The following is a 23429-nucleotide window of genomic DNA, read 5'->3' as shown; positions in this document are numbered from 1 at the left end:
AGAAATGCTTGAAAAAGATGTTGCCATCATAGGCGTCATTATAGAAGGTATAGTTCTGTCGTGTTTCATATGACTGAACCTACAATTGAAAAAATGTATTCCGATCTCATAATATATTAGACTGTGATACTTTGTCTGCCTGCTCATCACTGTGTCAAAGTCCATTCCTTTATTTAAAAACAGATAAACAGATTTAGATTAAATGTTTTATATAGGTTACTTTAAAATGCGAGTTAATTAATAAGATTATTATTTTGACAGTAACTTCGTAACTTGCCCAACACTGTCCATTATGCAAATCAGCAGCCAGTTTCCTACCTGGAAGTGATGCAAACGTTTCCAATAAATTACAGCGTAACCCGTTTTGAACCGATAATGAACAAATACATAGTTAATAACTGATCTTTGGTGGTAAAAGATGAGTTTCAGTAGGAAAAACAAAGTGAAACATGTCAAATAGCGCTTCGGACGCGGTAAAACCACATCTCCCAGAATGCCGCACGAACTTCACGTGACGTGATCCACCCGGTCTCGTCATGTGACCGTAGAAGAAAAAACATGGCGGACGCAGAAGCAACGAAGTCTCTGAGCGGGCTGCTGAACGGAATCGCTCAGAAAGTGTATTATAACAACAGCGACATCACGGAGGAGCTGCTGAACACCGAGCTGTTCCCCGAGCTGACCCGGGACCAGTTCACGGCCCTGCACGACAAGATGAGGGGCCTCCTGAAGGTAAACACCACACCTGCACCCAGGACGGTAGCCTCCTCTGTTAGGTTGTTTGTTTGTTTGTTTGTTTATATGTTTGTTTGTTTGATTGTATGACACTGAAACATCTGGAAAACAAGACTTTAATTTGTAAATCATGAGGTCGAGCTGAAGCAACAGTTGGCAGAAGAAAAGTAGTAGAATGTAGAAGGAAGCTGCTTCTAGATCAGCTGTCAGGTGAATATCAGCTAATAGCTGTGCAGCTAATTATAGCTACTATAACTCATGACAGCAGCAGTGTTTTTTAAATGACGAGGAGCTGAAAGTTATTAAACTGACGCCGTCATTCATTTGTCTCTTCCTGTGTGTCTCACCTGTTGTCAGCAGGGGGCAGCACCAACACACATACCTGTGATCAATCAGACTTTATTGATATAGTCTCTTTTTAAACAAATCAACATGATATTCAAAGTGCTTTACAACTTTTAAGTAATTTCTTTAATCGATAGTTGATTATTGACGATTCAGTAATAAAATATGAAATACATTGAACATTTTTTCTTTTTAGAAAACTGTTTAAACCACTGACATCATCGAAGTTTGATGTAAAGTCAGAGTCGGTGTTAAGAAACAGATGAAGTAAACATAAATTAACTCTTATGATAAAGTTGATAACGCAAAATAACAACAATTGAGATTTAAGCGACAAAATGGATAAAATGTGATATAAGTGTGTGTCAAATGTCGTTCAGTATTTTTTTCAATGGCAAATTATTTGTATTTCATTAAACACAGTTGCTCATTCCTCTTTTTTTATGTTATATTTGGATATATTTGAAAAGCAAGCATCTGCCGAGATCTTCTCCAGATTGCTGAATTAAATTTTTCCAACATTATAAAAACATGACAGCCTTTGTTAAGTGTACATCTAGTTTAAAATCAGTCAAATAAAACACCTATTGTTGCTGTTATTATTATTATTGTTATTATTATTATTATCATTATTATTATTATTATTATTATTCATGAAGTGCTTTTGGGAAGGTTTGAATGCAACTATTTTTTATTTTTGAGAATAAAATCTAATCACTTCTATTTATATTGCCTCAAATCACAATGACTTTTCCTCAGTGGGTTTTACAGTCTGTACAGTGAGTGTCATCCTCCGTCCCACTGACAGAACAGACAGAACAACAAATTTCACTTACAGAACCTCTGATACGAGTAAATTATACGTCAGTAAAGAACGTGGATCCATGATACGACTGAGCCGACTGAGGCATCACACACCCTCCTCTCCTCTGTGGTGACCTGGAGGAGGCCACACAAGATAATTAGCAAAAACGATCAGAATGTATAAAGGTTGAGATTGTCACAGTGGTTCCTGTCCAGTTCTGGTGCCCCTCAGCTCATCCTCCTCATTCTGTCGTCCTCTCAGTCCATCGCCACAGCAGACATGGACCACGCCCAGCTGGAGGCCTTCCTCACGGCCCAGACCAGGAGGCAGGGCGGCGGTGGGGTGACCGCCGAACAGGCCGCCGCCCTCTCTCGCTTCTGGAAGAGCCACCGAGCCCGAGTGAGGGAGAGCCTGCTGGCTCAGAGCCGCTGGGAGCCGGGCCTCAGGGGCCTCTCCTGGAGGGTGGACCTCCAGACCGGAGCCAGCCGGGGCGACGCAGCCCACAGCGGCCCGGTCGCCCTGGTGGAGCTGGAGCTGGGCAGAGCCGGACAGGTGAGACCGATCTGCTGTTTCCTCTGATCCAGTCCATATTTAACAAGATCTGTGGCACTGAAATTTTTATGCAGGACCAAATAACTTCTTGATGTGACAGAACTACATTAATACGACACAGAACTACATTAATACGTCACAGAACTACATTAACATGACACAGAACTACATTAACATGATGCAGAACTACATTAACGTGATGCAGAATGACAAATAGGTTGTAAGAAGTGAAAACCTGTCGAGATATGAATTTCTGTAAATGACAGATTCTTTATTCTGCTAAAAAGAAAGGACTTCCTCTTATTAACTTGATTACTGTAACCATTCCGTTACAACTATTCAAATGAATAAATGTTGCCAAGTTTCCTGAGTGTCTCTCGAGTGTTCAGGACAAATTTCAAGCCAGTCTAATGAAAAGTAAGTGTTTGCTGATGTTCATAAATTCATAGATTAAAGAGTACAGCTACAGGGGTCCCATTAATTTCATAAGTTTTCAATATGATATTTAATAACCCATGTCATGCACTGGGAGGCCCTAGGTGAGTAAGTACGCATAGTACAGTTTAAAGGGTATAAGAGGGCCCCCTAGTGGTGAAAATGACATCCTGTATGTGTAACGTTCCAGATATATTGGGTTTTAAATTGGGTTAACATCCATCCAGCTGAGACGAACTGTGCAATCTGTGGGGTGAAACGAGGGCAACGTTCAATATGGCGCGAGGCCGGTGTCTGGATGTGACCGGATTACTGGTGTGTTTAATCAGCCACGGTCCCATGAGACGGCTAAATTTACTCAGTCTGGGTCCAGAGCTAAAAACAGTTTCAGAGCCGCTGCCTGAGGAAAACAGAAGTGAGGCGACGCTGCTGTTGATGTGTGGTGACCTAAACTTCAGAATAACATCCATGGAAGCTGAAGTGAGGAGGTCGGCACAGCCTTCATGTGTATGTGAGAGACCGTTTGGGTTTGGGTCGTCTTCCTGTTTATGCTGCACAAGATTCTAGATTCAGATGGATTACTGTCGGATTTTTGTGGAGTCGTGGGAGGTGCAGAAGAGTCCACACATCGTTTCCCCCAGTCCAGTAACAGAGTTCAGGCTCTGACATGGACTCAGAGTATCAGAGTAAAAAGTCTCCCTCTGAAGGACATTTGTGCTCAAAGCTAACTGAAGCTCACGTCATATTAATAGAATTCAAAGACTATTAAAGTTAAAGGTAGAATCAGTAGGATTTGTCCCAGCTGTTCCTGAACGCACCACAAAGACAGTTGATAGTTGAGTCTCATTCCCAGGACGTCAAATAGACACATGTTGGGTTGGTAAAGCGTCCCGAGCAGCAACAAAGAGAGAAAATCAGAAACTCTCTGCAGATACGAGACACTAACACGCCTTTTCTCCACATTCCAGCCTCCCTCTCTGTCTGTTTACGGCTTCTTACGGCTTTTACGTCTTTGTCTCGTCTCGCTGCGTCTGCTGAGCGTGATGTGTGATAATAACGAGCCAGTTTTGAAAATGTGAGGAGGAGATAGTTCAGATATTTGTGTTCAGATGTCGGGAGGAGAAGTCAAAAGTACAGTAACTAAGTATTTGTCCTCCCTCACTCCCCTGGAAGCCTCTCATCATTTCTTCCAACATGTAATCCTCAGCGCGTCTCTGTTGATCAGTTGTTGTTGCATTAATCCTTTATTGTAGAAAAATACCCAAATCCATACTGACGACTTCACCTGGTGCCGTCTGACCTGAAGCCATAAAGGATTTAAGAGTCGGGTCATGTAGATGGATTTATTATCTGACTGCTCTGTGGATGATTGATGCGTCTGAGAATTGTTTACCTCTAATCCCGTCATCCTGTTTTCATGTTTATGGTGAAGCTGAATGTCTGGAGGAAATCACATCTCATTGTTTGGTTTGTAAAATGCTGTGGATGCTCTGAGCCCAGACGTCCCAAACAGATAATCATCGTTGTCCAGGTCAGAGTTCAGCTTTCTTCAGTCTGGTGCTTTTATTCAGCGACGTCTGTCTGAGTGTCTGTTTCAGTAACGCAGCCTCTCTGTTCAGCGTTAGTCTGTGAAGACTTTAGAGGATTCCTCCAGCAAAATTTACACTTTCAGTGTGAGCATTGCCACAAATTATTCGATCGACCCCCAATTATTAATTTATCATTCAGGTAACTTGGTGTTTCTCTGTTCTTACTGTTTCTTCAAATGGAGTCTGGTGGCTTTGACAGGAACTTTATTCTTATTCTTCTGAGTTTTTCTCTGCAGAGCTTCTTTATATAAAGTTGTTGGACACTTTTGATGGACGTGAGGCGACTCGAGACATCGGGTTGGACAGGAGGGATAAATGTGTTTCTGACGATGTGATGTTTTCTAGGTGATTCTAAGATTTGCGATGTTTTATTTCTACAGAATTATTATTTATCCCTGTCGCGTCTCAGAGATAGAGGAACAACATCGCAGGTTCAGCCCATTTCACTGCTGCTCACTCTGTACTGGACCAGTTTCTTATTTGAGTCCAGGTTGATAAAGTGTGTGATATCTTCCTTCTCTCTCTCTCTCTCGTTCTCTCTCAGGACTCGGAGTTTGTGTGTCTGGAGTTTGACGAGGCCAAAGTCAACCAGGTGCTGAAGAAGATGGCCGACATCCAGCAGAGCATCGACAGCATCGTTCAGCGCTCGTAAAACGTTTCCCGTCAGACGGCAGAGGAACAGAGAGGTGTGACTCTGACCGGGAGACGACCGAGCGGCTGCAGATGTCTCTTCACACACACGCTGTTCTGCTGGGTCGGTTTCATCTCGTTCAGCGGCGACACACAGAAACGGGAGTCGTTTGGATCTGTGTTGGCCACAGTGGATCCAACATGGCGCCTGCTTACAGACGAAGACTGGACCAACTGAAATGATTCTGGAGGATCTGTTGATGGACCAACAGTTGTTTTTGTTTTGTCTCTTAAAGTGTCTACGAGGAACTTTAAGTGTCTCTCTGATTCCTCTGGTGATTGTAAATAAGCTGTAACATCAAACCAGACCGTCAGCGAACAGACGGCTGTTTTTACATAGTGATTATTAACATCTGTGCTCGGGTCCGATCACATGTGTCACATATTAATACATCATCCCATAGCGATCCATCCTCTGGTCTCTCTGTCACTCAGCTTTAAAACAAACGCACACACAAGCCAAGATCATTACAGCAGCATCAACAAAAACTGAAGGTTCCTCGTCGTCACTCGAAGCTTCTGTAATTCAAAGTGCTGAATTGTTTTACTCTTATTTGCCAAAACTCCCAATTCTCCCTGGAGACTCACATTCCACTGGATCACATTTCTCCCAGTTTATTTTTCACCCTTACTCCCTTTAATAGAGGACATGTTAAATCTTGAATAAATCTGCTTTATAATTCCAAAAGTTAACCTCTGAGCTCTCCTCCCGTCAGTAAACGGCTTCGGAACAGAGAAGAATCTGAAGTCACTGTTTGTTCCTCATGTCACGACTGAGCTGCTGCTCCACGCTGCAGATGTTTCCACAGAGAGCACGGATTGTACCTTTAAAATGATTTGTTATGGTATGATGGGAAAAAAAAACAAGTTGAGTTGTTTTTTCATCTTTTCCTTCACTGGCTATGTTCTGAAATGAGGCGACATCACTTCAGAAGTGGATCTGACATCCAGTAATCTGAATCATATAGACCTGGTTCAGATCAGGACATCATGGTGAGCTGATGAACTGTATTTATTTGTGCCAGTTAAGATTAAAGCAGAAAAATGGATGGAAGTTTGCACTAATATTTGTTTCTCTTCTCTGTCCTGAAACAAAATTCAGCTTCATCAACAGCCATAAAAACAACAATTCATCGTCCTCATGTTGTTAACGCGATGTGTCGTCAGGAGAAAACTCTGTTTCGTAACGTTTGAAACGAGACAAACTGCTCGTTCCAAGTATTTCCTCATCTTTGTGTCTCATGTCGAGACGTCTCATCACTTCCACTCGCTCGTGTAACGTCTGCTCGTCCTCTTATCAGATAAGTGGGTCGATGAGGCAGAGGTTGGGTTTATGGCTGGACACACACACGCACACACACACACACACCTTCTTGATAAGACAACTGAGTCTCCTCGCTGCACCAGGTTCCCTTCATTTTCCTCTTGATTTACATCAGCTACATCTCTGCTTCTGAAACAGACGCTTGTTTTCTAACTGAATGCTGTATAAAGATTTTTACTGTTCAAACTGATGAACTTTATTGTTTATTTGTAAGTAAACACAACGTGATGAGTGCAACACGCACCATGAGAAGAACCAGTGTGTGGCAGCTCTGTTTGGATCCTGTGTTCACACACTTCCTCTCTTGTCTCCAGTTGCTCTTTTACATGTAGAGTGTGTTTTTCCAGCTTCAGTGGTCGGTGTGATGAAACCACAGAGGTGAGCAGTTTGAGTGCTGACAGTAACTGTTTGTACTCTGTATCCTTTCCGTTCTTATCTCAGTTATTTAATTTTACTGCAGCACTAAACTTACTTAACATGCTGAAAATAGTTGCTAGTCATTAGTGTTGAGGGTGGAGTGGAGATGGCTGAGCAGCCCGGGCCCTCTCAGTCTCTGCAGCCGCCTCTGAGCACCAACAGTTCAAACTCCACCAGCCTGAGGGAGGAGTCAGTGCGCGCGCAGCACGCAGCAGAGCCGCGCGCCTCCACAGCACCTGAGCACCTTTCTCCTGTCGGCGCACACACGACGTGACCTTCCTGCTCGTGTCGGAAGTTTGAGGACCGTCGAGGAGTTTGACACGATCCAGATTCTAACGAGGATCAGCGTGCGTAAAAGGTCTCCAACACGCGCGTCCTGAGGGAGGAGGAGGGGCGTCAGGCCGTCCAGGTGGAGCAGCTGCAGCCTGTTGATCCGTCCGGACCGACCCGTCCACTTCACGGCGAGGAGGCGACACACAGGTCGGTCTGTCTGTCTGTCTGTCTGTCACTGAGTGTTTCAGCTTCATGTGAAGGGTTTTTATCACGAGTTTCATCTGGAGGCAGAAGGTTCAGGTCCAGTCGGTGCGCACCGGATACTGACACCTGGATGACACCTGGATGACACCTGGTGTCTGTGTGCGGGTCCAACTTTTATCATATCATCTTATGAAACAGAGTAAAAACTCTCTGAGCTTCGCCACCTTCAGGAATCACATCACAGTCTCTTCTCTCCACCAGCAGCTGCAGCACGACATGAAGTCTGGACCTGAAAACTGCAGCAGGCTGATCAACACGTTTAGAAACTCGCTGAGAGAAGCTGCGATATCAGACCGGACGTGTGGAGATAATAACTTAAAGGAGCAGTCTGTAGTTTTTTTTCAATCAGTTTGATTTATATGTCTGAATAAATAAACTCTCTATAAACTGAAGAAACTAACTGACCTTAAAGGACGACACAGTTTAAACCGTTTTACTTTGTTTACATGTGGCGGACCCTGCCACCTTTTCTAGCTTCAAACAGTGTTCTGGGACCTCATTCTCCTCTGGGAACAGCTTGTTTATTCACTGATGGGCGAGACAGTTTCCTGAGTCTGTATCGTGATGCTGTGACGTCAGACTGTGGCGATACGGAGGCGCCGTCATGACGTCATGTGGGCGGCAGGTTTTAAATCGTTGATATCTGCTGTGTCAGTCTTTGTTTTTATAATCTCTCCATAATGAGGCCAACAGCTTTACAGGAGGGTGATGTTAGACCAGTGGACCGCTCTCCAAACCTCGAGCCTACACTACCCACAATGCAACTCAGCCCATGAGCGATATCCAAGCCTCCAGGAAGATCACCAGGCTTTGAAGCCATTTTTATTAGTGGCCAGACATCGTCACGTGATGCACTGTGGCCCATAAAGCCATTCAGTGCAGTAACATTTGGAAAGTCTAGCACAACTCAAAACTTTATCCCCATAAAAGTTAGCTGGGCGCTAAACAGGAAGTTAGACAGCTTGAGGGGATGAGACGGGTATTTTTATCGCAGGGAAGATGAGATTTTTTTGGCTTCATGCACCACAGAGCAGTTTTCATCAGAACGCTGCTGCGTCTCCGACACTGTCCAGGTGTTAACGAGACGTCAGCCACAGACGACTTCATACTGCTGTCTTCACACGTGTTGTCGTCCTGAGGCCTGTAAACACTTTAACATGTGAAGATGAGTTCAGTGCAGATGTTCTATTATCTCTGCATCTGAATGTGTCATCACAGGATATTTACCCTCTGTGACGGCTCGTGTGGGCAGCAGCCGCGCTCCTGTCAGACACAGTCTATCTGGATTTGAAGCACATGTTGAGTAGAGAGAGATTTCCACATGTTGCTGGTGTTTCCATCCTCACCAGAAATCATTTTATTTTGCAGATATCATACATTTCACTGCTCTTTGTGAACTGAAGCTTTGGACTGTCTCTTCCTCAGTTTCATGACCAGCAGCAGCGTAGACACGAGTTTGATGTCCTCGTTCTGAACCGGCTGCCGTCACAGAAACATGTAATGAGCTCAGAGACGTACGATTCTGCTGGGCCGGACAGTTTACGACCGGTTCTCTGCGGCTCCGGTTCTCGATTGCCTTCCCTCAGTAGGATTGTTACTGAAATCTTTAAAATAAAGAGCGTTGAGTTTTTTCTCCTAAGTGAACAGTTCACCCAACATTTTTAGCTCAGTCATTTTCTCCTCAGTAAAAAAAGAGTTTGAGTAATATCTGTTCACATCAGTTTGTGATCTCGAGGCTTCTGCAGACTGTGACCACAGCAGACGAGCTGCAGGAGACATCGGATGATTCAGATCAAGTCTCAGCTGCTTCAGCTGCTCAGCAGAGCGCTGCAACTTACTGTGAAGCTCCAGAACTGTTCTGTGACTACAACACTTCACCTGACTTTATATCCTCAGGAGGAGGAGAGGAGGACTTTATATCCTCAGGAGGAGGAGAGGAGGACTTTATATCATCAGGAGGAGGAGAGGAGGACTTTATATCATCAGGAGGAGGAGAGGAGGACTTTATATCATCAGGAGGAGGAGAGGAGGACTTTATATCCTCAGGAGGAGGAGAGGAGGAGGACTGGAGTTACATTTTAGGGTGAACTGTTCCTTTAACTGCAGAGCTCAGTTTGACCTTTGAGCAGGAAACATTTTAAGCTCTTGGTGTCTGAGTGAGAATCAACTCCTTTCTTTTTAAAATCGCAGTGAAATCTGTAAAATTCCAACGATCACATTGACTTTAGCTGTTGCATTAACATTTAAAGTGTATTAACAGCTCAGTCAGTCAGTCCAGGTGCGACTGACTGACTGAGCTGTGAGGTGTGAACTCATTATCTGTCGCTGAGGCTTTATGACGGGCAGTAAATGAGATTTGCCCTCGTGTGAACTTTCATTTGGCCCTTTGATATTTGCTGGTGTTCTGCCTCATGGTCACATCAGTCAGTCAGTAACTGTCAGGGTTCAGTGTGAAGGCCTCCAGTAATTCCAGCAGATTTACTGCTCGTCTTCTCGGTTAACGTGTCACTGTTTTAATCTCCAGATGGCTCCAGAAACAACTTCCTGGTTCCTGGTGAAGACGTCCCTCTCCGCCCTGCAGGAGGCCGGGTGATGTCCCGCTCTCCACCCCGTCAACTGACCAATCAGCTGCACGCCTGCCACAGGTGAGATCAGTTCGGTCAAAGTCACTTACAGACAACAGGCCAACAACACAACCTCTAAACTACTAAATTACCTGTGCAGACTGAGCGGGCTGATGGTGCAGGGAACAAAGGAGATGTGGCACCTGAGCCGGGATCTTTAAAACTACATCCTGAGCAGAGGGTGTGGTCTGTGCATGTGATACACACTGCAGGACGCCTCTCACCTTACCAGCCACCTTCACAACATGGCTCAGGTGTTTTTTTCCCCCACTGATGTTCAGGTTACCAGACCTGCACACACAAAACACAGCAGTTCTCTGAGGTGATCCAGAATGAAAACCTGCAGAATTCAGCAAGTGTTTCTTTACTTGTAACGTGAATGACGATGATCATTTCAGTTTACAAAGATTGTTTGTTTCTGAGCAAAAATAAACAGATATGATTTATTAAAACAAGCTAAAAGCAGATTGAAATAAAAGTTTTGGACTTAATGTTTGTGACGTACTGTGATCAGGGGTGTAAGCTTCTCTATAACCTGATGAAGGTGTTAGTAGACAAACGCTGCAGTGCAGAAGTGTTTTCCTGATTTTACGGCCGCCGGTCTTCTTCTTGCACACCAGTTCTGTTCCTACGTACGGTGGAGAGGTACGAGTACTCAGCTGTGCCTCGTCCTGCACTTCACATGTACTATAATTTGTATCAGATATTCTGGTGATGCAGTGTGTAAACTGTGGTTTTGCTCTGTACCTGTGATCCTCCTCTGTGGATCCTCTTCAGGTTTCTTCCATCTTTTTTGTCTATCTTAGACTTCTAATCATGACCTGTTACTAGTGTGAGAGACACATACTGATACCTGTTAAAATGCTGAATATCAGCTCTGATTATCAGTCGACCTCTAGTTGATAAGTAACCGATCAAATGATCAAACAATCTGTTCCTGTTGGACTGTGGACCAGGCCTCACAGTGTGGAGGGAGTGAACATTAATACAGCGGTGAAATCTCTCTGGTCGATCAGGCTGATTTAAAGCAAACATTTTAATGTGTGTTCTTTGGATGCTGATTTATTTTGCGCTGCTGTGTCGTCAGTCTCAGGCTGGAGGTTGTTCATGTGTGTGAGCAGTCAGCACACAATGACGAACACTAACTGGTGTCATGTGCACGGCTGAATTGGAAACGTGTGATTCCCGTCTGTCGTTGTTGGAGGAGGAGGAGGGAGAAACGCTCCCGGGCCCGTTCTCGCAGGATTAGAGATAAAAAATGTGGCCTTGTGTGCAGCCGGTCTGAGCTCGGAATCCAAACGGAGGGAAATCCAGTTCCCCACTGAACTTGTGTACCAGAATCTTCCAGGTTTCAGTCTTCAGGGTCGACCTCGCTGCCTCCATGTTTCCAAATGTCCCTTTATATTCTGGCTTTGCTGTAAGTCTGCTGCTGACGCCACCGTGCTGCAGATCTCAGCTGGTTTCTTGTTGCTTTTTAGTGATTTTCCTCTTTTGTTCTGCCGTGTAGATCCAGAGGGGAGGCAACATGTCCGTGGTCCGCAGAAGAGTGAGCGTGCTCTGCGCGGTGATGGCGCTCAACGTCTTCGTCTGCGTCCTCGTGACCGTGTCGTGGAACTTCAGGCGAGGCAAAAGTGGCCAGCAGAAGATCAGAATCCCCTCCAAGAGGTTTTGGCAGCTGCACGTATGGAGCAAATCCTTCTGGAACAAGGAGCAGCAGCGCCTGGACTTCATCTACAACCCGCTCATTAGGTCTGATGTCTCTGTCGAGCTGCCGGAGTGGCTGAGCGACACCGGGCCGCTCGACCCCTGCGAACCAGACCACAGAGTCTCCACGCAGGTCTTCAACTTCAGCTCCCTGCCGCAGCACTTCCAGGATTTCCTCCTGCACATGCGCTGCAGGACGTACCCCATGCTGATAAACCAGCCGCACATTTGTGACGACAAACCCTTCCTGCTGCTGGTCGTCAAGTCGCTCATCCCACATTTCGACCGGCGGCAGGCCATCCGTGAAACGTGGGGACGGGCGGGCGTGTTCGCCAACAGGACCGTGGCGACCGTGTTCCTGCTCGGTAACAGCTCGCCGGACGACCACCTCCCAGACCTGCTGGAGATGCTGGGCCACGAGGCCAAACTTCACAAAGACATCCTCCAGTGGGACTACAGGGACACCTTCTTCAACCTCACCCTGAAGGAGGTCCTCTTCCTGGAGTGGTTCAGCCAAAACTGTCCGCACGCCCAGTTCATCCTCAAAGGTGACGACGATGTCTTCGTCAACACCTTACAGATTATTAACCTCCTCACAGGCCTGTCGGTGAAAAAGGCTAAAGATTTGTTTGTAGGCGATGTCATCAGTAACGCCGGTCCACACCGAGACAAGAAACTCAAGTACTATGTCCCGGAGAGTGTTTATGACGGGCAGTACCCGCCGTACGCAGGAGGCGGAGGATATCTGTACTCTGGAGCGCTGGCTCTTCGCCTTCACAACATTTCCCAGCAGGTCGTCCTGTATCCCATCGACGACGTCTACACGGGGATGTGTCTGAAAAAGTTGGGTCTGGCCCCCGAGAATCACAACGGCTTCAGGACTTTTGACATCGCGGAGAAGGAGCGGTCCAACCTGTGCGTCTACAGGAGCTTGATGCTGGTTCACAGCCGGACGCCTCAGCAGATGTTGACCATCTGGCCCTGGATTATCAATCCTGATCCGGACTGTCAGTGATCAGCTGCGTCCAGTTCTGCTCAACCTTTGTTTGCACTGTTGTCATTTTCAGCACCTGTTTAACAGGTTAAATCCTCAAGTACGAGCAAAACCTCCATGTTGGTATTCTGAAGTCATCCAGATTATTTATTAAGTGTTTTCAGGTTGACTTTGTCTTTTCTTTTCTTTTCTTATCCTCAATCTGGATGTAAAACATCCAACACGTCCACTCACAGCAGCTCAGCCACATGATCTCAGCCCACCAGCTGATCCAGTATCAGTTTAACACCTGAAGTTAGCAATGAAATAACACGATACAAACTGAAGCTGGCAGACAAACAGTTCACAGATCATGACTTACTATGACTTTTGGGCTGTTATTAAAGGTGCAATATGTGAACAATCAGAACTGAGCTGAAATAATAATAATAATAATAATAATTCTGAGATATCTACAGACGTTAGCATGCTAACCAGCTAGCCCCGGCCCATCTGTGTCCAGAACATTCCTTTACATACGGTGTATATTTCACCTTTAATATTATTAATGCAGTCGACCCAGTGAGGTTTGGCACCAACGCTGCTTAGTAAGACTACGCAGAAATACATTAACACATGTGGAACAACTTTAAAAGTACACAAACAACTTTAACACTATATTAATACGACACAGAATCACATTTAAACAGTTAAAGCAGTCAGTGGTGATGTGTATTTTCGGAAATGACAGATTTTTGTTTTGGTTTGAAAATGATTTATTGTAGAATCAACAAAAACAGGAAGTTCCTCGTTGTCACATTGCTGAAATGTTTGTGTTTGTCTGCATGTTGCAGTCGATCTTCAGGGTTTCTGGATGTTATGAGTAATAAATGATGGGTGAGCCTGAGAATACAGGAAGTGTTGTTGTGTTTGTGACGTCTCATGAGTCTGATACAAGTTTGAAGATTCATTTTATGAAGAAAATCAAAGATGTGAAATGGAAAATGTTTTGAGTTCTGGGTGAGTTGTGGTGAAACGACCCAACAAGTGTTTTTCTGCTGTAAAATAAAAACTGCAGTTCCAGAATCTGAACTCTCAAACCTGTGGAGGACTTCTGATCTCTGCAGATCGTGTTAATGATCAGCTCACCCACTGATCCCACACAGATCAATAGTTTCTGTGTGAAACGTCTGACAAACACTTTTCTTCTTCAAACAGATTTTCTTCTTCGTAGTTAAAAAGTATCCGTCCAGTAATTATGAATCGCTCCGTGTTCAGTTTCAGCTTCCATCACCTCACCTGTGATGTTGCTGCTGTTGCCGGGCAGATTTCAGGCTGAGTTTAACTCTCGTCAATGTTTCAGAGTCGACTCGACAAAACAGAGAAATGAGTGATTTTGTTTTTCCTCTCTGCTGCCTGTCAGTATTGTTTCTGTGTTATTTTCTTTCCATTGGTTAAAAAATAAAAGCAAATGAAAATATCTCTCATCTCATCTTACATTGCAACGTACAGAACGTCTTGTATCGTAATAATGTTATTATATTTTATGTGACGAATATAAAGGTGAAAAAAGTTACTTATACCAAAAGTTACATCTCTGTAATTTGTGTTGTAAAAGTCATGAGACTTGAGTAAAAGTGACATTAAAAAAATCAAAAGTCCTAGTAAAAGTAAATTATATTTACGTATCCGTACACTCAGTGATGGAAACCAACTAAGTACATTTATTCAGCTACTATACAAACATTTGACTCGAGTGTTTCTGTTTTCTTCTACTTTACAAGTTACGAGTCACAAGTTACTTTGTGGATTAAAATGTTCTTAACTAGTAACTAAAGGCATCAAATAAAAGTAGTGGATTAAAATAGTGCAACATTTGTCTTTAAAATACAGTAAAGTGTATAAAGTAGAAATTAATTTAAAAAAAATAGAAACACTGACGTGAAGTACCTCAGAACTGAACTTTAGTAAATGTACTTTCCATCTCTGGTCTGAGCTGTTTTAACTTCAGAAAGTTCTCCACTGATGGAGTTTTGTACTGATGTCTTATCCTGCACCAACCTGCTGCCTACATTTCCCACAATGCACCTCTCCCTCTGACAGCTGTGTGTCAGCAGCAGCTGATGGAGCCCAGTGAGCGCCACCTGGTGGATCAACGTGAGGACAGCAGCCGGCAGCAGGAGTCCAATCAGCCCAGTGATGAGCTGCAGCTGCTGCCTGCAGGAGGACAGCAGCAGTTTAACTGTGAGGCTCCACTTCCTCCTGTCACACCTTTACAAGTGTTCGCTGTTAAAGATGCCGCGAAGGAACAACTTCAGATTTAAAACTGTTCTGCTCTTATTTCTGCTCATATTTGGTTCATGTTGGAGACGCAGCGACTCACAGGTGAGCTGCCAGAAACCACAACACTGTAAACTAAATATATAAAGATATGTATGAATATATATAAAGTTTACTGCTGCATGAGTCTGTGTGTTGTTTTCATGTGCTTACAGGTGAACACAGACGAAGCCAACAAGCCTCCAGGTGAGACTCAAGAGTTTTTTCTTTCTAAGTGAATGTGTGATTTTGCTCTTTGATCCAAAATGTGGATTAATCCGCTGCATAAAATAGTCCCCAACACATGCACTGTTTCCCCGAACTGTCACATTATTCAGTGTGGTAATTTATCTTTCTCTGTTTTAAATCAAGTGTCCAGCCACTCAGAGTCCCTCCTCACATGAGCAGAACCTGCCTTAGAAACGTCATGTTTTAAATTTCCCCCAGCATCACAGTGATCCAGTGACAGTTGTCTGAACATCCACAGGTTCACTGGAAACAGGAAGTGCTAACTGATAATTCAGCAAAGATTTAATGCCGTTTTAAATCAAGTCTCAGCTGCTTCGGTTGTTTGGCAGAATGCTGCAGCTCTGTTTTACTGTGAAGCTCCAGAACTGTTTTGACGAGACTTCACCTGACTTTCCATCAACATGACTGAGTTTTAATCCATGGGTGAACTGCTCCTTTAAGTCTAGTCTGTATATAGTTTGAGTCTTTCAACTTAATTGTCTTTCTGTACTGAATTAAAACTGACGACTAACCTAAACATTAGATCAGTTTGGTGTAAGTGTTCAGTTCACTTGTGTTTGAACCCAGTGGGAACATTTAGAACCACAGCGAGTTGAAGGTAAACGAAGCTTATCGACTGAAAGAAAATGAATCAGTGAGGGAAAAAGGTGGAAATGATTCTTGAACAAATCTGTTTCCTCCCTCAGACGGACGCGGCGGAGAGGGCGGGGCCTTCTTCGCCCTGCGGAGCTGCCACCAGCTGCTGCAGGGCGACGCCGGCGAGTTCTTCTCCCCGGACTACCTCTGCTCCAGCCCGCCTCTGTGGTGCAACTGGACCGTCCAGGTGGATCCTGGAAAGAGGGTCCACCTCCACCTGGAGGACCTGACCCCCGATGATGCCTGCCACCTCAAACAGGACCAGCTCCACGTGGACGAGCCCGCCGGACATTTGGTGGGTCACAAGGTTCTGCAGAAGTGCTGGCGGGAGGCCAAGTTCACCTCCTCCTCCAACACTCTGTACGTGGTGCTGCTGATCGGAGGCTGGCCCAGTCCACCCTACAGGGGCTTCTACGCTCGCTACCAGGCGTTTGGACCACCGGTGGTGTACAACCCACAGGACGGGTTCTCAAAGAGAGACCGGAAGTCAGAACCGACTCTGGACTTCAGTGAATATGGACCAGAACTGAACGGTGAACAGATGCAGCAGCATTCTGATCTCATGTACGATTATTATGATCAACCTCGGGTCAGAACAGCTGAGCCCGAGGAGGACGCACCGCCCGAGGAGGACGCACCGCCCGAGGAGGACGCACCGCCCGAGGAGGACGCACCGCCCGAGGAGGACGCACCGCCCGAGGTGAAGCAGACCCTCAGCTCTGGTACCAGAACCCTTCACAGTACCTTTGTTTGACACTTCTAGTATTTTGATGCTCTCTCGTCTTCACTCAGGTGGATGAAAACCTCCACCCAGCCTCAGAGAACTACACCCGGGTCCTCCTGCTCACAGCTGCTCCCACAGTACCAACATCCACTCAGGGGACCCCTCGGTCTGGAAGAGGTATCACTGAATCCCCCTCAGACCCGCCTGACCCAGACATCAGTCCTGCATCCCCACAGCAGCAACATGACGGTCAGAACCAGCAGCTCGGACCCTCCTCCACCCCAACAGCAGCACAGAGGGAGGTGGAGGCAGCTGCTGCTCCGGAGGGCGAGGGCAGCACACGGAGCCTGACGGAGGAGGCTGGTGGGAACAGGACGGAGGTCAGCGAGGAGTCGGACCAGCTTCTTCCTCCGTCTGAAGGACCAGAACCAGAACCAGAGCAGGCTGAGCAGACTCCTCCTCGCCCCAACATGGTGGAGCCGCTGTCGTCCCACAGAGGGAACTGTGAGTGTTTGGAGAGTGTTGATGAGATCAGGACAGAAACAAAACCGTCAATATTCTGCAAAACTATAAAGTTAGTGAAGAAAAATAACTTCTGTGAGAATTAAAATCATAAATGTACAAGATGAACTGAATCCCTTCAAACATAAAACCCAAACAATCAATTCCACAAACATTTAACACGACACGATGATGACGTGAATCGTGGATGCTGCGTTCAGTGTCCTGTTGATCCGAGCCGGTGCTGTTCTGACTCCAGTCTCCAGAACTAATGTTGGAACTGAACGTTGTTGTAAACCTTCTTACCGATCAGGCTCTGCAGATATCCAGCAGTTTAACACTTGTCTCTGACTGTTTTCTCCACCTCCTGATGTGAAAGTCAGAAAATGTTAATGCTGCGTGTGAATTTCAATTTAAAATGCCGACTTTAATTCTGACGACGGTGCTGTTTAACTTTGTGTTTGTCTCTTGTAGTCAACGTTAGAAATCACTCTGACAGTCCACATCTTCCTGGTGGTGAGTATCACACCGACGACGTTCATCTTCACTGCAGAGAGATTCTTTTTAACAGTCGTCGTGCGTTGGTCTCGTGGTTCTCGGCCTCTGACAGATCACCTGTTTGAAGTGGCCGTTGAGGTGAACTTCAGTCCGGAGGGGGAGGAGTCCTGGGACGACCTGTCCAGGGCCCTGCTGCTGTCAGTGAAGGCTCTGGTAGGCTCATGAGAACAAAGACGTTCAAGGTGCCGCATGTGGAGTTGCTGTTCGGATGATAAGATGAGACACGGACACCTGAAGATTCAGTGACGTTTGTGTTTCTGCAGATCGGCGAGGAGCTGAAGAGTCTGCACACGCCGCTGTCCCTGTCCTCAAAGAGGATAAAAAGGTTTGTACATTTTGGTTTGAGCTTAACTTCTCTCATGTCGTATTGACTTCCTGAATGTCTTCCGGTGGTGCAGGCTCAGTGTTGGAGTGCTGTACATCCTCTGGCTCCACATGGGACAGGGGCCTCGAAGTCCTCAGGTCCTGAGGGTCGTCCACTCCGCCCTGCAGGACCTCCTCGAGAAGAGTGTCGGCGTCAGAGGAAACCCTAAGAAAGGTGTCATCGTCTCGCTGTCGACTGCAGGTACAGCAGAGCTCGACCCGTTTCTACAGATAACGGGAAAATATGTGGTTTTGATTCTGTGGTGAACTGTCCCTTTAACAAATGGAGTCATGAGGAATCGTGTGTGTGTGTGTAGATGTAAACGAGTGTGGGACCCAGCTGGTGCTGTGTGACATGAACGCAGACTGTGTGGACCATTACGGGTCGTACTCGTGCCGCTGCAGACCGGGCTTCAGAGACGAGTCCCGCCTTGGATCAGGAGGAACCGTATGTGTTGATGTGACGGCTGCAGGTACGCTGACCGTCAGACACCTGCTCTGTTTAAAGGAACAGGTCGCCTAAATGTAGTGCAGTCCTCCTCTCCTCCTCCTGAGGATATAAAGTCCTCCTCTCCTCCTCCTGAGGATATAAAGTCCTCCTCTCCTCCTCCTGAGGATATAAAGTCCTCCTCTCCTCCTCCTGATGATATAAAGTCCTCCTCTCCTCCTCCTGAGGATATAAAATCCTCTTCTCCTCCTCCTGATGATATAAAGTCCTCCTCTCCTCCTCCTGAGGATATAAAGTCCTCCTCTCCTCCTCCTGATGATATAAAGTCCTCCTCTCCTCCTCCTGAGGATATAAAGTCCTCCTCTCCTCCTCCTGAGGATATAAAGTCCTCCTCTCCTCCTCCTGAGGATATAAAGTCCTCCTCTCCTCCTCCTGAGGATATAAAGTCCTCCTCTCCTCCTCCTGAGGATATAAAGTCAGGTGACGTGTGGTCGTCCACAGAACAGTTCTGGAGCTTCACAGTAAAACAGAGTTGTTCTGCTGAAGTCTCCTCACATGTGCAGAACTTGCCTTATAAACATCATGTTTTTAAGTTTCCTTCAGTATCGCAGTGATCCAGTGACGGTTGTCTGAACATCCACAGGTTCACTGCTAACAGGAAGTGCTAACAGATCATTCAGCAAAGTTTTTTTTTGATTTTATTTATTTATTTATTTATTTATTTTTGGTTGGAGGAGACGATAACTGAAGTCTACATGTTTCTCGAACTGTTCCTTTAAGCTCCTGTGGTTGAACAGCTGCTGACTTCTTGTCGTGTTCCTGCAGGTTGCAGCTCCGGTCTGTCCTCGGAGACTAAAGGCGTCTACGTGCTCTTCTTCCTGCTCAGCTCGCTCGTCCTGATGCTGCTGGCGGCGGCCGGCCTGCTGTACCACCGTCACCACCGGGGGGCGTTCCTGGTTCGCTGCCACAGCCACGGCAGCATCTCTCCTCCTGACCCCAGCAACAACAACCACCACCACCACCGCCAGCATCACCATGACGACTGCTACTCAAGCACCGTTGACTCTGACCTGCCTCCTCCACCTCCACCTGTCCGGGGCTTCAGGGAGGCGTGGCTTCAGGGGAAGGAGCGCTGCCCGGTCGTGGACCTGCCGCTGCTGCGCTTCAGCCCGCTGATGCCGCCTGATGGCCACCTGCCGCCGCAGGAGGGCGTGAAGCTGTGACGCTCCTCAGTGTCTGAACTGATTTCACTTTGTTGTATGTGATGCTGTGGTCCACGCTCGCAATAAAGTCACAACAGAAACTAAAGTCCTCGCTGGTCTGACTCTGCTTCACCAGAACAACAAGATATTTAATAAACTCCCAAACGTGACGGACTGCTGCTGTTCTGATCGTTCTCACCCTCGAGTGGCTGCGTGTCTGTTGCTAATGCTAGCTAGCTAACGACAGGACCTTGTGGTACGATGTCCCCAAACTGATGAAACACAGATACCACGTGACGTAAACGAGCTCTCCAGATGTTTGATTTGTTGGCCATTATTGTAATAAATCAATACTGAATACGTCATGACACGATGGCTTGTGTTGACTGCATCCTCTGAGACAACCTCCACACAATTCCCCGTCTTTTTCTGCAGAAGTGACCAATGAGGGGAGTCTAGTTGGTCCAGTTTGCAGCGTGGAGTGTCTGTCTCAGATCTTTATTCTAAGCGTTGGACGACGTCATGGAAAAGAAGCGCGACAGAGAACTCAGACTTTTCTGTTTCAGCAGCTCTTGAGGGATGAAGACGTCCGTTAGACTGGACCAGAGTGACTCTCTGGCTCAAGGACACTTCAGCAGGACACATGTTGTGTTGTGGACCTCCCAGTTTCAAACTAGCCACCTCTGCCTCGCTGTGTGCAGGGAGTGGGAAGTGTAGTGTGTGTGTGTGTGTGTGTGTGTGTGTGTGTGTGTGTGTGTGTGTGTGTGTGTGTGTGTGTGTGTGTGCGCTGGCCCACCTCGTCAGAACCACTTTAATAGGCTTACAGCAGCTAATCCCGGCCGGTGTGCCGTCACATGGGGAGTCTGCTGACCCGACTCTGGTTTATTACTGGGGTCTCGTCCCCTCGTCTTCTCCTGCCTCCACCTGCTGGAGGTTTACAGCTCAGAGAACCAGCCGGACTTCATCAAGGTTTGGTTTTACGGCACGTTTCCTGCCTGACTGCAGTTTTGTCTCGAGGTTGCGTTGTGGTCTGAGATCTCGTCTGCGTCACACCGGCTCCTGCATCGCTCGTGTTTCTGCACTTTGACGAGCTGATGAAGAAAAGTGGAACATTTAGCAGATGATTCTCATCAGGAGCTGGTGGAGAACAAAACCAGAGCTACAAGAAGCTGAATATTAGATTTCAGAAGTGAGCAGCTGTTTGAACGTATCAGTAAAGATGCTCGACACGATGCTTCGTCTCCGGCAGCTTCTCTGAAAGTTACCACAAAAGTATCAACGAAAAAAAAAGTCCCTGTTTCACTCTGAAGAATAAAATGCTGCTTGTGATTAAAGACTCACTGAAGCTGTAACGTTAAGTTGATCCGTTCTGATAACTGATTAATCGTTTCACTTTTCAAGCTAAGATCTAAAACATTTGCTGCTTCCAGCTTCTTGAATGTGATGATTTAACTGCTCGTCTTCATCATTTCTGACAGTTGATGAAGAGTCTTTAGGTTCTGGACTGTTGGTTGGACCTAACAAGAACATGTGAAGACGTCACTTTAGGTTCTGGGACATTTTATAGACTTTGTGACTTTTGGATTGATCAGGAGAATAACCAGCAAATTGATTAACAAATAATTGTAAATTGCAGCTCTGTGACTTGATAATAAAAGAGTTATATAAAATATTAAATTAAGGAGCCATTTGAGGAGTTATTGATCTAGCCTGTGTTCTTCTAAGGCCGTACTTCTGCTTGTAATAGAGTACCTTTGTATTGTGGTATTGTTAAAAAAAACACGTCTAACTGACTGAGATCATCAGACAAACGCATTAAATATTTTAAAAATCTGAATATAATATCACCGTGTGTCTCTACATCTGTCCTGCTGTGTCCGGGCAGCAGAGGAGCAGCTCAGTAATCCCCTCAGTGTTTAATAACTGATCCTTCAGTATGTGAGAGGAACCGGACTCCTGGGTTTCTCCTCTCTGTCGGGATCGACTCCCCGGCAATTTATTTTTCTATTAGCCGAGTTGTGTGAAGTGGCGACTGGCCGTCGAGCTGCTGGTCCTGATAACAGCCCGGATCCTGCTCAGCTCGGCGACTCTCTGCACCGATGTGGCTCCAGATATGAAGCAGGAGTCCCTTTAACATGTGAACTGGTCCTTTAATTCAGGTTATAAACGAAGACGTGTGAGATGAAGCCATAAAATCTGCAGCTCATCAGTGATGGAATATAACAAAGTACATTTACAAAAGTACTTTTACTTTACTTGCTTTACTTAGAATTACTGGTTTTCATATTTTGAATATTAAAGGGGCATTGTGTAGTTTTGGAGAAGAAATTCAAACTCAGAATTTTGATATTTACGATATAAATGAAGTGAACAATAATAGTAGTTCTACTTTTATAATAAAGGTGGCAGGGTCCGCCACATATAAACAAAGTAACACAGTATGAGTCGTGTTGTTCTTTAAGGTCAGTTTGTTTGTTCAGTCGTGAAGACAAAGACAGTTTGACGAAGTGAAACTACGTACTGCCCCTTTAAGCAGACAGTCAGCTGATCACAGGTGAATCCAGCGGTGTTCTTCTACCTGCAGCCTCAGAGCGTCCTGAGCTTCATCATCCTCATCACCCTCACGGCCTCGGAGACGGCGTGGTGCAGCTGCAGCGAGCAGGACGGTCCTACAGGGGGCAGTGCGCCGCCTCGCCTCCTCCCTCCGTCTCCATCCTCTCCGGCTGTAATCATCCGTCAGGCATAATAAGAGAAGCGTTTATAGTCGTATCCCTGTAATAAAGGAGGCGTCTCTTTGTCCTGTTTTCATTCAACACATTGTCACAACCCAGAGCCTTAATCCTGCAAACTGACGGACAGTTGCATCCTGGGAAAAGAGCCGCATGCCATTGTTTGAGTCAAATCTGTTAAGCCCTAATTCTTTTGTGGGCATTTGCATACTCGGAAGTATTCTTTCTACTGAAGGGGCCAAATCCTCCCTGTGTGTGATGCGAGGCATTTTTAGTATCATTTGTGGAGTATCTACATGCACTATTAGCGCCGCATAATACCCGCATATAATACGCCGGCTATAATCTCACAGATAAGGAGGCTCTTTTTTTCTAAAGTGTAGCATTACGGCGGGGATGAAACGCCGCAATTTTCAAGCAGATTCAAACGGGCTCAAATGTCATCAGAAATGTCACGAGCCTGTGCAGCGGCAGGATGCCGCGTTTATCGTTTTCATCACCAGCCTCAAATTTAGCTCCCAGTCGAAAGGCCCGAACCGCTGCGATGTAATGCGTCCGCCGCCGTCATAAAGACTCACCTGGCCTCCGTCTTCCCGCCTCTTCTCGTCTTTGCTCTTTCCATTTTTCTTCCCCCTCTCTTCACCTCCACCTCCGTCTGATTGTGGCAGGATGGCTCTCCAGCAGAGTTTCTCTGGCTGGCTGATAAACTGTTTGTTATCTGCGCGCCGTGCGTTCACGTCCTCTGCCGCTCTTTTTCTCGGCTGCTCTCTGGAGTCTCCTTCTGCAGCGGCTCTGATAAGATTGTTGAGTGGAGATGGCAGATGGAGAGACCGAGCAGCGGCGGCCTGTCCTGCTGCAGCGAAACCTTCAAAATGTCTCAGCCGAGAATGAATTTACAGCAAGTGCTTCACATCGAAAGTGCACCAGTGAGAACCAGGTCGATTATTGGAGCCGATATTCTGCATTTTCC

The 23429-nt window shown here is 46.1% G+C and overlaps 3 protein-coding genes across 7 annotated transcripts; all 3 read left to right on the top strand.

The window, feature by feature from the left end:
• Positions 1 to 519: 519 nt before the first annotated feature.
• Positions 520 to 6200, top strand: commd1 (copper metabolism (Murr1) domain containing 1). Its single transcript, XM_037094657.1, has 3 exons — positions 520 to 732; positions 2147 to 2437; positions 5006 to 6200. Exons 1-3 carry the CDS (start codon positions 559 to 561, stop codon positions 5111 to 5113), a joined length of 573 nt encoding a protein of 190 aa, XP_036950552.1. The 5' UTR covers positions 520 to 558; the 3' UTR covers positions 5114 to 6200.
• A 135-nt stretch (positions 6201 to 6335) lies between these two features.
• On the top strand, positions 6336 to 14210 carry b3gnt2a (UDP-GlcNAc:betaGal beta-1,3-N-acetylglucosaminyltransferase 2a). 2 transcript variants are annotated; one of them, XM_037094639.1, is made up of 4 exons: positions 6336 to 7372; positions 9954 to 10074; positions 10154 to 11470; positions 11561 to 14210. In XM_037094639.1, exons 3-4 carry the CDS (start codon positions 11435 to 11437, stop codon positions 12770 to 12772), a joined length of 1248 nt encoding a protein of 415 aa, XP_036950534.1. In that variant the 5' UTR covers positions 6336 to 7372; positions 9954 to 10074; positions 10154 to 11434; the 3' UTR covers positions 12773 to 14210. The 2 variants fall into 2 exon arrangements, with proteins under 2 accessions (XP_036950534.1, XP_036950543.1); XM_037094648.1 differs by lacking the exon at positions 10154 to 11470.
• A 644-nt stretch (positions 14211 to 14854) lies between these two features.
• zgc:66455 (uncharacterized protein LOC393502 homolog) lies at positions 14855 to 21402 on the top strand. 4 transcript variants are annotated; one of them, XM_037094606.1, is made up of 10 exons: positions 14855 to 15115; positions 15226 to 15256; positions 15985 to 16616; positions 16727 to 17162; positions 17634 to 17675; positions 17770 to 17870; positions 17981 to 18042; positions 18116 to 18282; positions 18398 to 18553; positions 19354 to 21402. In XM_037094606.1, exons 1-10 carry the CDS (start codon positions 14930 to 14932, stop codon positions 19749 to 19751), a joined length of 2211 nt encoding a protein of 736 aa, XP_036950501.1. In that variant the 5' UTR covers positions 14855 to 14929; the 3' UTR covers positions 19752 to 21402. The 4 variants fall into 4 exon arrangements, with proteins under 4 accessions (XP_036950501.1, XP_036950521.1, XP_036950511.1 ...); XM_037094626.1 differs by having other exon boundaries at positions 14857 to 15115; positions 15985 to 16580; XM_037094616.1 differs by having other exon boundaries at positions 14857 to 15115; positions 15985 to 16598.
• Positions 21403 to 23429: the final 2027 nt, after the last annotated feature.

Source organism: Acanthopagrus latus, chromosome 1 (assembly GCF_904848185.1).
Source record: "Acanthopagrus latus isolate v.2019 chromosome 1, fAcaLat1.1, whole genome shotgun sequence".
Lineage (NCBI taxonomy): Eukaryota > Metazoa > Chordata > Actinopteri > Spariformes > Sparidae > Acanthopagrus > Acanthopagrus latus.
This window is presented reverse-complemented; position numbering and strand designations above follow the sequence as displayed.

What these genes read in the sequence shown, in the direction of transcription:
- zgc:66455 (XM_037094600.1), top strand. Translation starts at nt 14,930, where the DNA reads ATGAGCTGCAGCTGCTGCCTGCAGGAGGACAGCAGCAGTTTAACTGTG. An exon ending in CAGTCCACATCTTCCTGGTG is followed by an intron (nt 17,676 to 17,769) that starts GTGAGTATCACA and finishes GGCCTCTGACAG; the next exon opens with ATCACCTGTTTGAAGTGGCC. An exon ending in TGTTGATGTGACGGCTGCAG is followed by an intron (nt 18,554 to 19,353) that starts GTACGCTGACCG and finishes GTGTTCCTGCAG; the next exon opens with GTTGCAGCTCCGGTCTGTCC.
- b3gnt2a (XM_037094639.1), top strand. Translation starts at nt 11,435, where the DNA reads ATGTTTCCAAATGTCCCTTTATATTCTGGCTTTGCT. An exon ending in CTTTATATTCTGGCTTTGCT is followed by an intron (nt 11,471 to 11,560) that starts GTAAGTCTGCTG and finishes TCTGCCGTGTAG; the next exon opens with ATCCAGAGGGGAGGCAACAT.
- commd1 (XM_037094657.1), top strand. Translation starts at nt 559, where the DNA reads ATGGCGGACGCAGAAGCAACGAAGTCTCTGAGCGGGCTGCTGAACGGA. An exon ending in AGATGAGGGGCCTCCTGAAG is followed by an intron (nt 733 to 2,146) that starts GTAAACACCACA and finishes TCGTCCTCTCAG; the next exon opens with TCCATCGCCACAGCAGACAT. An exon ending in AGCTGGGCAGAGCCGGACAG is followed by an intron (nt 2,438 to 5,005) that starts GTGAGACCGATC and finishes GTTCTCTCTCAG; the next exon opens with GACTCGGAGTTTGTGTGTCT.